The 13,528-nt window shown below is 36.4% G+C and overlaps 1 protein-coding gene across 1 annotated transcript in view; it reads right to left on the bottom strand.

Annotated features, from left to right (window-relative positions):
• Positions 1–11,434, bottom strand: part of faf1 (Fas (TNFRSF6) associated factor 1) — a 57,166-nt gene extending 45,732 nt beyond the window's left edge. The window contains exons 1-6 of the mRNA XM_014028771.1: positions 11,119–11,434; positions 9,835–9,903; positions 8,007–8,053; positions 5,804–6,069; positions 5,300–5,391; positions 4,859–4,950 (exon numbers count right to left, since the gene is read on the bottom strand). Of these exons, the coding sequence (XP_013884225.1) occupies positions 4,859–4,950; positions 5,300–5,391; positions 5,804–6,069; positions 8,007–8,053; positions 9,835–9,903; positions 11,119–11,178 (626 nt within the window). The 5' untranslated portion in view covers positions 11,179–11,434. The remainder of the gene's footprint in view (positions 1–4,858; positions 4,951–5,299; positions 5,392–5,803; positions 6,070–8,006; positions 8,054–9,834; positions 9,904–11,118) is intronic.
• Between the last annotated feature and the right edge of the window lie 2,094 nt (positions 11,435–13,528).

Genomic DNA, 13,528 nt, shown 5'->3' with positions numbered 1-13,528 from the left:
GTGCAGATCTGGACGAGCTTATGTTAACAGAAGCTCAAATTTACTGTAATGACAGCATATTTACATTGACTAAAACTACGAAATCAATATGTAAATGTAATGTTTGTTGTAGCTAACTGGAGAAGATTGGAAATGTGTGGAGTGCAAAGAACAAATGCATATGTAATGGGGGCTGAGCAGAAGGATGAAAATGACGGGTGTGTGTTTGAGAAAGAGAGGAGAAATGGAAGGGGTAGGGACACATAAATAAGGATCTAGCTAATATCATGATTATGTTTGGACACGGGCCCGAGCTGCTGCTGGCAGGCAGCTAAACTCCTAAATAGGCAGAGATAGAGGGTAAACTGAGTGGAAGTGTTACTCTGTCCTTCCAAGCAAAGAAGGAACATCTTATCAGACATTTATGGCAGACCGACAAAACATTTTGAAGTGTGTGCGTAGGCATGGTTTTGTTCAAGATTTACTTTTGTTTTTTGGTGGGTTTTTTTAATCGCATCTTTGAGCACGCCGAATAGTACAAATATAGCCACTTAAAATATCAAATCCATCCTGGGGGGAAAGAAATTTTAAAAATCTGCCATTCATAATGAGTCATTTCATGTTATTTGCCATCTGTCTGAAGAGGCCTGCTGGTTCATGCATAAACAGAACAAGCATGTTTCAAGCTTAATATTCCTTTTGTCTGGGCTGCTTTTACCCCTGATGCTCTCAAAGCTGCTGTCTTCTGACGGAAGCAGGCCCGTCAGGCAGAGCAGGGTTGAACGACGGCTGTGTCTGTGTTTGCCTCTGCTATCAGAGGTCTTTTTCTTACTCAACACACACAGTGAGTGACATCTAGGTCGGCCCGCAACATCTCTGGAGGCACTCGACGGGTCACGAGGGTGCAGGGAGGAAAATGCCATTTAACTTTATGGACGGCAAAAACTGAGCGTTCTGCGAGGGGAGAAGAGCAGGCTAAACAGATTGGTTTCATTCTGAAGTAAGCCCGTTGCCTCAGCAGCGAGTCCCCATGGCACAGAGCAGACTCTAGACCTTATTAAACTAGTATTGCCAGACACAGAGATGCACATGCATGCACACACTGTGACATGTGCTTGAAAAACACAAATACCCTTATACACACACGTTACCCCAAACCTTTCTCTGATATATCCTGGCTACTGCGGTGTGGGTTTCGATGGTTCAGAACAGCTGAAAAGACACCGACCAGGAGAGCACACGCTGATGGTCGTGGCCCTAAAAGAGGTGGGTCATGGAGCACACACAAGGTCTGCTTACCTCCTCCACATTTTGCATCCGCAACAAAGCATAAAAATGCGGAACCACACGGGCTCTGCTCTGTTTTGGTCAGCCATTTTGTCCAAAAATTAATTAGGAATGCAAACTCTTGGATCCTTTCCATCGAGGTTGTTTAGCTAACCAGCTAGCAGTCTCGCTAAAGCTCTGCTTGGAAAGCTCACTCACAGGTGAGTGAACAAGAGGCTGCCACAAAAAAAAAAAAAAGACATACGACACACAAAAGCTAATGAACCCTTTTTTTGGCAATTCTTTGAGTGTTCAAATTAAAATAACCTTTCATTGGCAAACACGTCTGCTGCGAGCTGGAGCTGAGAATAAACAAGAAAGGAAACAGGCTCCACTGAAATATTCATCAGGCCTTCATCATTTATGCAAGAGATTAGCTCCTCCTCAACACTCTCTTGTATTCACAGAGAGTCATCAACACAGCCTTCTCCAGGCCATGCTCTCACGCTGCAGTACTGACTGCACATCGCATCGCTAACTAAATAACTACCTGAGACAGACTGCTGCTCAGAGGGAAATCTCCCAAAGCCTCCAGATTTATTTCTAATCAAACAAAACTACCTAGAAGTTTGCTCAGAGCGACCATAATGACAATGCAGCGCTGTATAATCAGTCGATAGGGTTTAGGTGTATATCACGTGACCCAAGCTTTACGAAGTTATTGCCAGAGATAAATATCGTCATTTTAACTCGGCAACATTTTGAAGCAAATCAATATGAAAAATAAATTAGATTTTAATTTAAACTGCAAATTCGATTCTGTAAAATATTATTTTTTTTGGTTTGCAAAATATATAATTAAACAGTCATTTTTACTCGAGTTTGATTTAAAAATCGAACTGTATTATTTGTAGCAAAATCAGTTTATATCAGGGTGAATAATAGATTTTTATTCAATAATCCTAGTTTTATAGTATGTTTGACTAAACCTAGATGAAGTACAATAATGATAAATTGTGAGAAATTTAGAAAGATGGATTTTCTTTTGGACTGGCACCACACTGAGAGGATTTTCATTCATTTATTCGTTCATTCATTCATTCATTTAGTATGTTGAACATTTTACGAGTATGTTGTAATTATATTCTTCTCTTTTTTTGTTTCATTTTTGTGAGTCATGTAACCTAACTTTTTAATTAAAATAAAAATGGGGTGTTTGAAAAATCTTTTTTTTAAACTAATTGTATGACAAAACATTTTTCAAATTAGGACAGATGAAAAGTTTAAATTTCATGTAAATAATTGTAATTGTAACAAACGATTAAGATTTAAACTTATAGAATATAAGATTAAAAAATGTCAGATCTTTGAAAGTGTACCTGCACATCAGCTTAGTTCTTAATAACGAGGAAGAATTAGTTGCCAATGTTATAAATGAATAATCTGTTGGGATGATGTTGGGCAACTATTGGTAATTACATGAGTAATCAATTAAGGTATGTAAAGTTTTATTATTTTTTAATTAGAACACTATTTCTTGTCTTTTTTTGTGATAAAAAATGCATAATAGACAGACTTGAAGCAAAATAGAAAAGAACAGACTGCAAAATAAGTTACTATAATACAATTAATTTATAGCCAATTTCAGATGGGTGTATTTATTTTAAGCATGATAAAATAGTGATAAATAGCTAATTCTGTTTATCACAACACATTAGTACATTGAGTTGGCACAGAACTAATAACGTGCCTCCCTGTCAGCCTGTTTAGACCGGGAGCACTGTCTACAGCAACAAATATGCAGACAGTGCAAACTAATTGTGGATATATGGTGTGAGCACAGTTTATTTTTATTCCAAGCTAACAGCTTGTTTGGTCTCTCTACAGGGATTCTGCTCCTCTCATAATCTGTGATCTGTCACCTACCCTCTTCCTGTATGACAGCAGGGTCACCATGCACGACACAGATGCACACTAACACACACACTCATACAAAAAAATGCATGTGCACACACGCACACATACACACACACGGAGGCCCACCCGGTCCCTTTCAGCCCCAACTGTCCGCCACCAAAATAGCTGACGCAGAATAATGAGCTCCTGACACCCAAAATGATATCGATAACACTTGGAGAAATGGCAACGGCGCTGCTAAAAAGACACAGCAGTTAGTGCAGGAGTGAGAGGATGTGGAGAGAGGAGGAGAGGGAAGACCGGGGAGATGAGGGCCATTAGCTGCCAACACAACGTAACTACAACTTAGCCCAACTAGCAGGCAAAGAGGCAAACTGCCAAATGAATTACATGTGGTTTCTGATGACATGTGGAGAACTGTTTGAGTGAGAGCGACAGATCTATTTTCATTCTAATCCACTGGTAAACTACAGATAACTTTGTGTTTACCACAACAACCATCATTTCTTTAAATCTGATCTAATTTGCTTTTAGCTAAAATTGGAAATCACAACTTCCTTAAACAAAACTGTGTTCTCAAACAGTGATGACTGACAAAATTTTAATGCATGTAAACAAGATTTGAAACACTTTTTAAAACTAACAATTCATATTACTGTTTAAACATTATTATTATTATTATTATTATTATTATTATTATTGATTCACAAGGAATTATGTAGACATGGACATAGGCAATGATTACAGCAGTAAAATGAGAATAAAAACATACAAGCAAAAAAAACAACTGGCTTTTATTTTACTTGTTTAATATCAGTTTGGACAAAAGTAATCTGAATTATTTAAATATAAAAAACCGCAATAAAAAATAGTAATTTATTGATGTTTACCCGATACTGATTAAAATACTGACATATGTTTAGTGTTTAGCTGCCACCTACGGCTGAATTAGTGTTGTAGCTTTACACTTAGTTAGCTGACCTTTTCCACAGAAAGGCTGCTAATACTGTTGTGCGTTCAGTAAAATGACAGCAGCAATCTCTGGGTGAATATTAAAAACTGATGAAGCATCTTATCAGGTATTATTACTAAAATGGCAGATGTCTGTGATTTAGAAAAAAACAAATAGCAGGGCTTTGTGGACATCATGCGTAACATTTGAAGATCAAAATAAGACAACACTTAGCAAAACAAAATGTTATCTGGCAATTACACAGAAAGGGGAGATGAAATTATTATTTACATAAACCAAAAAATGTGGCAGCAGATGCTTCTTTTAAAATGTCACAGTGGATGTGAGAAAATAAATGTAAAAACAGGTTAAATGTATCCTAAGAAATCAACATTGGTGATATTTGCTTGCTGCTTCCTGAAGGCTTTATAAATTAATACAGAGCGCCACCTGGTGATCAATATTAGGAATTGCACTTTTAACTCATTTGTCTTGTATGTGGACAAGGATTAAGAAAAACTTATGATTTGTGAATAAATTACAAAGAAAGAAAGAAAGAAAGAAAGAAAGAAAGAAAGAAAGAAAGAAAGAAAGAAAGAAAGAAAGAAAGAAAGAAAGAAAGAAAGAAAGNGAAAGAAAGAAAGAAAGAAAGAAAGAAAGAAAGAAAGAAAGAAAGAAAGAAAGAAAGAAAGAAAGAAAGAAAGAAAGAATGAATTACCTGTAAGGGAGTGAGAGTAAAAATACCTGTTTTTGCTGGTGCTGGCAGTAGGTGCAATATCTGGTGTCAGGACATACAGGCTGTTGTTCTTGGGCAGATGTAAAGTTCTCAGCACCGTCTGATGACACAAACACACACACAGGAAAATAACTATTAATTTAAATAACTTGTCTTTTTGGAGACATTAGCTTCAACAGAGTGGACGTCTGGAATTTAAATTACTTTAGTTGTGGTGTGAACAAAATACCTGTTTGTTGGTCTTGCATTACTACTGTGATCTTGGGAATTAGTGATCAAATTAGAAATGTTCCTTCCACTAAAAGTGTTACAAAACCTGAATATAATTGAAAAAACTATTATGCTTAAAACCTGCTGGAATAAAAACTGTGTGATAGTTTCTCTTTATACTTGATGCTGTATTATGTTGAATTTTGTTTTATCCTGCTAAAAAATACAGACAAACTCACACTGTCACTGACATCCCCGCTCTTCCATCCCTTCAGCTGCATTTTGGACGCTGGAATGCTGAGCTCTGTCTGGAGGATTTCTTTGATTTCTTCTGTGAGTTTAATAAAAAGTTTTTAAAAAATAGATAGCGGTAAGTAAAAATCAGACAGAAACAGAAAAGTACTTGAACGACTACAATCACTCTGCATAATTATTAGAAATGTTTCCATTTATTTCTTGTAAACCAACAAACATAAAAGTGCCCAATATTTCCAAGTATTTTCAATTGTTTTAGCCATCTTACTTTGCTGTGACTAAATCCCACCAAACTTTCCTAATAAGCTAAGAAATGCAAATTTTATTATTATTTTATTAATGCAAAACAACTTATCAAAAAGGAAACGTGACAAAAAAAAACTATTCTCAATGGAATGATTTACAAAACAACAAGGACAAAGAAAAACTGCTTTTTGCCCATTTGAAAGCATATTGCATGTATTTGTTTCTGAGTGGGTGGAGCTTACTAATTGTGCTGCTCTCCTCAAGCACGAGCTCCACAGAGCGTTGCCGGTACTCCACCATGAAGTTTAGCATCCGCGGCTGGCGCTCTACGATGTGTCGGGAGGAGGAGTTAACTGGACAAAACGCGGAAGCCGAGGGCGGCACAGGAGAGGAGGATGGAGACGATGAAGACGGGGCAGGAACTTCACTTCCAGATGCTGCGTTGGCTGCTTCTGAGTGGCTGGGGGGTCCGTACATGGTGGCCTGGCTCGTCTCACTAGGAAAGCCACTGCTCAGACAGAAAAATGTTGCCGATTTATTCAAGACTGCTTGTAGATCTTTCATAAAATACAAAAATAGCATGCTTTGTCGAAGACCATTATTGGGAGTTTCATAAATTTAACACGTGAAAAAACAAAGTTTTTAAAAATCCACAAAAAAACAAGACAAATGGCTTTCATTTCTAAATTTTCCTGATAAAATCTACTTACTGTTCCAAACTTTATTTGCTTAATAAAGCCATGTTTCACCCAACACAGTACAGTGCAACCTGTTAGTCAAAATATGATCTTGCATCAACGGAGAGAAATTTTTTAGTTTTAAAATATTAGCTTTATTTTTTTAACCCCAAACTGAGACAAGGTCACTGTCCTGAGGTGTACTTTGACCACTACAAAACAAAGAGGTAGGGAAATTACCATGACCACATTATAAACACATTATTTTGAGCTACAGAAACTGTGCTGAGTATTTCTGCTAAAGTAAACAATGCCTAATTCTCACAAAAGTGAAAAGTGGAATTTCTCACAAAAGCAGTCACATCTTGGTTTACCCACTTCCTGAAAGCTGCTTCACCAGATCTCCACTGCAGAGCTAACCTAACCTACAGCACCGTGCAAAAATACTTGAGCCACCCCTGATGGGATTTTGACTTTCAAAAAAGTTTTAAAGTTCTCGTCAATTTTTTTTTGTGTTTCCTTTCCTTATCAGTTCAGATTCAATTAAATCTATTCCGACTGAAATGTTATTTTTGTTTATTAAGCCAAATAATGTTGTTCTAGTAATCATTTAGACAATGACACCTACACCAGGTGATGTGTCTTCACACAAACCACTTAGCAAAACATTAAATACAATTTTACATTATCTTTTGACGCTTTGTTGTAAGCTATCTGTATCAAGATATTTCTTTTCTACAAGAAAATCTAGATTTACAGGCACGAGATAGTAAACTGTCACTAATAAGGTGATTCCCAAAGAGTTATTTGTCAAAGATTTTTAGTACATCAAGTAAATGAAGGATGATGTTTTGTTTGTGTTGTTTTAGCTCTTTGCTTATTTTTTGTCTTAAGGACATCAGTTTCAGATAAGCCTGTCATGATAAGCAATACATCAATAAATTGTACAACAAACTTAAATGTCAATTTTCATTTGCCTGCTTGTTTTCTTCGTGTCACCCTCTTTTCTACTCCTCAGTGTAGGGAGGAGTGAACTCTGGCATCAGGTATTTACCAGAAGCATGGCCTTGTAACCTCTGTAGCATGAGAGCCCTGTGAACAAGCACTTAGCTACAGAAGCTTCTTCAGTTTTCTGACACCTTTTTTCAGCTGGCGACAACTCAGGATGCCCCCAGGGACCGAACCTTGGGTGCACAGTTTCTTTTTTTTTTTTAAAACACCACGTAAATTTCATAAACTTCATAAGCAGCATGAAGGTGACCACAGTTATTTTATTAAGCGGAAGACACAAAAAATAAAACGTGCCGGCTTGGATAGAGGTTGGTTAGCGTGTTGTGTCTCGTTTTCCCAATCTTTGTTCCAGTCCAGTTTGTAACTTATTTTTTTACATACGTAAATTTCACTAATTTCATATGCGGGGGTCTAATTAAATTAGTTTAAAATGGTCTCCAAACAATATTATTGTTTATTGCAATAATTTCTGAGAAAATCTATCATCCAGCAAAATTAGTTATCATGACAGGACAAGCTTCAGACGCTGTTCATCTGCTATAAGCCTGCTACTTGTTTTGTCCTAAAATGTTCTAGATTCTTATTTTTTTAACAATACTTTGCACACTATGCCAAAAAAGGCATTTTTTTAGCTTGTTAGGAAACACCTAGTTTGTGCATAAATACTATTTAGTGTTTATCTACTCAGTAGGGAATTTAAGCAACATGAAGATATTTTTATTTTCTACAATAAACGTGATGCAAAATGAATCATTACCTTTGTAAGATTCCATTTTCCTGTGGTATCACACCATTGATGGCTGCCTGTGGTGAAAGCAGAAATAAAGTCAACACAATATTTTTATATTATACATGAATGTAACAATCACCTAATCTCTGCAGTTCAAACAGGAGACACGGTTCAGCCTAAAACAGCCTAATCATCTAAAAACACAACATGGAATCAGTGCCGACACTCTTATTGATCTTGTTTCAAGGAGACAGATAGAAACTAGCCATTTAATCAACACAAAAACCACTGTCTTGTCAAGGAGAGTGTAAGATTTGTTGTCATTTTTTAAACAAATCAAATGTGTCCAAAAAGCAACAGTTGGAATATTCAACACAAAATGAACAGACAAGTCAAAAACTACCACCGTCAGCTTCACAGAGAGCTTTTGTTTCAGTGAACAAATGATTGGTCGTCTCTGGAACAGTCACTATTCTACACTGAATTACAAGCAACATGAGGTTTGTTGGTGTGTGCTAGTATACTCAAATATAGTGTTCTGCTTTGATTTAAAAGAGCATCTAAAAGGAAATTGAATAAAATGTATTACATTAAAAGTGCAATTCTGCAAAGCTCATGTTTCAAAATAAAATTAAGTATTTATTTAGCATTCCAATTGCAAACTAGCTCATCACATTTACTGTCCTCACACCACATGACTAGGGGCATTATTTTTGTCAAAATTAAATCATATTGTATTTAAAGATGTCAAACTTAACAAAAACAAAGTGCAAACGGATTCTGGTTTGAGCTGAATACATTTCCCAAAACTCAAGACCAGATGCATTCATTATAGTTTGCAGAACATTACTGCTCAGAGTTAAATATGAAATAAGTCTCATCTACATAAACGGAACAGAATATTTTTAGTAAAAAGTTCATGTCTTGCAATTTTAAAGAGAAAAGCAGAGGCATTTATCTTTACAAAAAAAAACACAAGTTTACAGTGACATATGAAGAGAAGAAGATAAGCAAAGAAAGACTTAATCAGGTTGCAGCAGCTGCTACAAGTCTGCTGTGTAGACAGCAACACACACCAGGTATTTAGCATGAGGGCACTTCACAAAATGTTTGACTTTAAATTATAACAGCAGTATTTTTTTATTACTAACCACAGCTTAAAAAAACAGACATTTGGTACTAACTGATGAATGTGAAGTTGGCATATGTACCATAAAAAAACACAAGAGACTAATGATGAATTAGTGATCACTTCTACTGATTTAGGATTTTTCTAAATCAAGAAAACATGCCTAGAGTAAAAACTCCAAACTTAACTTTGCTTTTAAGGAAAAAGAAAAGTTTCTTAATAAAAAAAAAAAACATGTATATACATTTCCATTTTAGCCCAACTCCAGACCTTCACATTTATTCCACCAACAAGCAGGTTTGCCTTTTTCCAAAAACAACACTTACAGCAGGAGAACTGCAAGTCATCAAACTCACAGCTGCAGAGTCCCCACTGTCTGTCCTACTGCTGAGCTCCTGCCAGCATCTATCTAATAATAGACTGAGCCTTTCCAATATGTACTTCACTTCGAGGGGCTCGCCATGAATTTACATACATTATTTCTCTCCATCTTTGAACACAACATTCCCTCCATCAGACCCCCCAGCATGTGTTTTCTCTCACAAAGATCTCAGGATCGCCCAACTAAAATGAGGTCCACTTGAGATTATTCATATGAAAAAACTAAACTAAATTTGGCCTCTAAAAGAATGCAACATGTGTGCTACCGAATGTCAACTCTCTTTAAATGGACTAAAGGTTGCATGTCCAAGAGCAAAGTCCAGAGCCTGCAGATAATTAACTTACCACTAAATCCCAGTTATTAAGCTCTAAGAGAGTGATTGCCTCTGCAATGTTGTCAATTCCAGTGCAGGCCTGTAAGGAGGAGGAAACAATTTATTACAAGACAAGAAAAAAAGGACACAAGCACCTTGAAGTAGCCTTTACATATATATATACAACAATGGATGCATTGATTAAAAATAGGGAATAGTTACCCCTGAATTCTGTATTTACTTACCTAGTTAGAAAATACATACAATATGTATTTTACGTATTTTATATACAATATGTAAAAAAATACTACAATATCAGATACATTATTTTCTCAGATTCATCTAAAACATATTAAAGATTCCAGCTGTGGTGCTCAACTGTTTTCAGCTCATGTGAAGCTATTTTTGGATTTGTACACCCTGTACACCTTCTTGTGAAACAGACTAAACTAAATATGTTCTTTTACAGACACAAAAAGCTGTCATCATACATCACGAGACCAATTAATCTTTGGAATTTTTAACGTTATGATCTGGCTTTGCAAGTTTGAAAATTATATATACATATTTTTGCAGATTTAGTTCGTCAATCACCTAATTCCCAAGGTACACAGGTAAGATTTCAATATAAAAAGGAGCTTTTGGGTGTTTCTTTTCCAGGTAACTACTATGGTGACGTGGTAATTACTAATTATGTCAGGAAACAAAGCACCTCTGTCAATCTATTTTTTACTATTTCTGTAGAAAGTAGTGTAACACTGTCAGTCTTTAGTTTACCCCTTGTGGTTAGAGACGTTGTCAAACATTAGCTAAATCAAAACAAATGAAATCATAAGAGGTGCTTTACCCGTAAGAATGTCTGAAGGTTCACAATAAAATTTAATGCTGTTTGAGGACGCCCATGCTAGATAATTAAAATTGTAAAATAAGGACTAATTTGGAGAGGATATGCCTCCAAGATCGAATCATAATTCTGCGGCGAATGCAAAACATGAGACAAAGCGAAAACAAGTTGAAAGCTGAGAGCCTTTGTTTATTTCACTTTTTCTTAGCCTATTTGTTCATCAATCCACCAAGCTGAAAGCCAATCCAAACTACACGATATTCATCGTTCATATAAGAGGATTTGGTTATGTTTTTATCAAGACATAGAGCTGTGGAAGTGTTCAGTTTTCAAGCTGTAGCTCCATGGGCTAGCCGACAGGCAGAGCTCAGCTCCGCTTTGTTGTGAAGCCGTTTGTTGTTGACCTCCGACGACAAACGAAAGAAAACTACTAACTGGAAAACTATCTAGAAGCAGGAAATAAAGACACACCTGAAAATCGGCCAGAATCATTTCCCTGTCCATGTTGCTCTCGCCGCTTTCGGAGGCCATGGTCGGTGGTGGCAATGACTGGCTAAAAGCGAATCCTCTTCACCGCCTCACAGGAGGAAAACTGGAGACAAATAAAAATGTAGGCTAACAGCTGGCGGCCTCGAAGATGTTGGAAAATACTATATATGAAAGTGAAGCTTGGGGTCTCACGGCTCCGAACAGGCAAAAGTTTAGTGAAGTATCGTAACAGTTCAGTTATCTCATTTCATTATTGTCAGCTAGCCCATTGCTTTACGGCCGGGCTGACGTAAATTGAATCGAAGTGCTGTAAAACCTCCAAGCGGGACGTAAAGTAGTTGACACACGGGTCGCGAATCAGTTCTACTGAATGTCCTGATGCATCTCAGTAATCCAGGTAAAAAAATCAAAAAGAAAAAAAATTGTGTAGGTCTTCTGGACGGGTTCTTCTCTAATGAAACGTTTCGTCTCTCCTCCAAGAGACTTCTTCAGTCTGAGAGTTTCAGGCAAGATTCAGGCTTTTAAGCCCTGCCTCCATGTGACTGATACATCACATGGATATCGTTGACACCTAATTAACACCTATTGTTAACAGGGGGTGGAGTGATACTGGCAGTAGCCGTGCTGTAGGAGGGGGACAACTGAAAGCGGAGGCCTCCACCTCTGTTTAATGACGGACGGTCTTTCTTCACAAAAATGGCTTCTTTTACTCCTCTCTCAAACCAACGTTCCTCCCTATCAAGAATGAGAACATCCTCATCTCTGAAAGAGTGACCGCTGGCCTGTAAATGAGTGAAAACTGCAGAGTTCTGGCCABTAGAWKTAGCTCGTYTGTGTTGGGACATTCTTTTGAACAGTGGTTGCTTTGTTTCCCCGATGTATAACTGGTCGCAGTCCTCCTGGCACTTAACAGCATATACAATATTGCTCTGTTTGTGCTGGGGCACCGGATCTTCTACTGAATAATTACTGGAATGGAAATATTTTAACTATTGCTGGACATACTCCGCATGGAAAGAATTGTGTGCAAAACAATTGTGCAAGGAGAGATGTTGTTGACAAACCGTGGATGACTACCGACTTGAAAAATGCTTGTAAAAAAGAATCATTTGTATTCATGCTTCTTGAAATTAAGAACAAAAGAAGTAGAAGACAGATGCAAGACATACAAAAATAAATTGGTACGGATTATAAGAAAACAGAGGGGATACTACAGTGACTTATCAAATAAAAGTAACGGTGATATGATAATCATAAAGTGAAATCAGGTATTCCACAATATTTTGTAAAAGATAACAAGGAAATCCATGATCAAAATGAAATAACAAATTAATTTAATCATTATTATTTAAATGTTGGTCCAAATCTTGCAGCAAAAATACCAAAAGTTGATAATGATGTGAGTCACACAATCCGGGGTTGTGTCAACAGCATCTTTCTTGGAGAAATTGATGAAGAAGAAATATTGAGTATAGTAAAAGAATTAGCAGATAAAAGGTCAAAAGATTTGATTAATATGGATATGATGTTAGTGAAGGAGATAATTGGTTGTGTTATTGAGCCATTTACATATACATGCAATTTATCATTTTTAACAGGAATTTTTCCAGTTGACGTGAAAATAGCTCCTAAAATAATAAATAATTCCTATCTGTAAGAATGGTGGAAAATATGTGTTTAACAATTACAGACCAATATCCTTGTTGTCGCAGTTTTCAATAATTTTACAGAAATTATTTATAACAAGATTGGACCAATTCATCAACAAACAAAATATTTTAAGTTGTAGTCAATACAGGTTCAGAGCAAATAATTCTACAGCAATGGCTCTCATGGAATTAATTGAGCAAATAACAACCGCTGTTGACCAAAAGCAGTATTGTGCAAGCATTTTTGTTGATTTTAAAAAAAGCATTTGACACTATTGACCATAGTATTGTTCTCGAAAAGCTGGATCAGTATGGTATGAGAGGACTGGCATTACAGTGGATATCTATCTATTTGAAAGATAGGAAATAGTTTGTACAGATAAAGGGAGTAAGATCTGAACTTTGTAACATAAAATATTGAGTTCCTCAGGGTTCTGTGCTTGGACCAAAGTTGTTTATGTGAATGATTTGGTAAATGTGTCAGAGTTTTTCAAATGTGTATTATTTGCAGATGACACAACATTTTTTCGTTCAGGTAAAGATATAGAACAGATGTTGGAAAGGATGCAATTTGTTAAAATACAAACTTGGTTTAGACTTAATAATTTGTAGTTAAATTTAGAGAAAACTAATTATATGGTATTTAGTAATAGAAAGAAAACTATTGATGTTCCATTTAGAGTCGATGGGATTGAGATTTGTAAAGTCATCCATCCATCCATCCATCCATCCATCCATCCATC

Source organism: Austrofundulus limnaeus, unplaced genomic scaffold (assembly GCF_001266775.1).
Source record: "Austrofundulus limnaeus strain Quisiro unplaced genomic scaffold, Austrofundulus_limnaeus-1.0 Scaffold804, whole genome shotgun sequence".
In the NCBI taxonomy this organism is placed as follows: domain Eukaryota; kingdom Metazoa; phylum Chordata; class Actinopteri; order Cyprinodontiformes; family Rivulidae; genus Austrofundulus; species Austrofundulus limnaeus.
The sequence above is the reverse complement of the archived record's forward strand: the minus strand, read 5'-3'. Positions and strand labels throughout refer to the sequence as shown.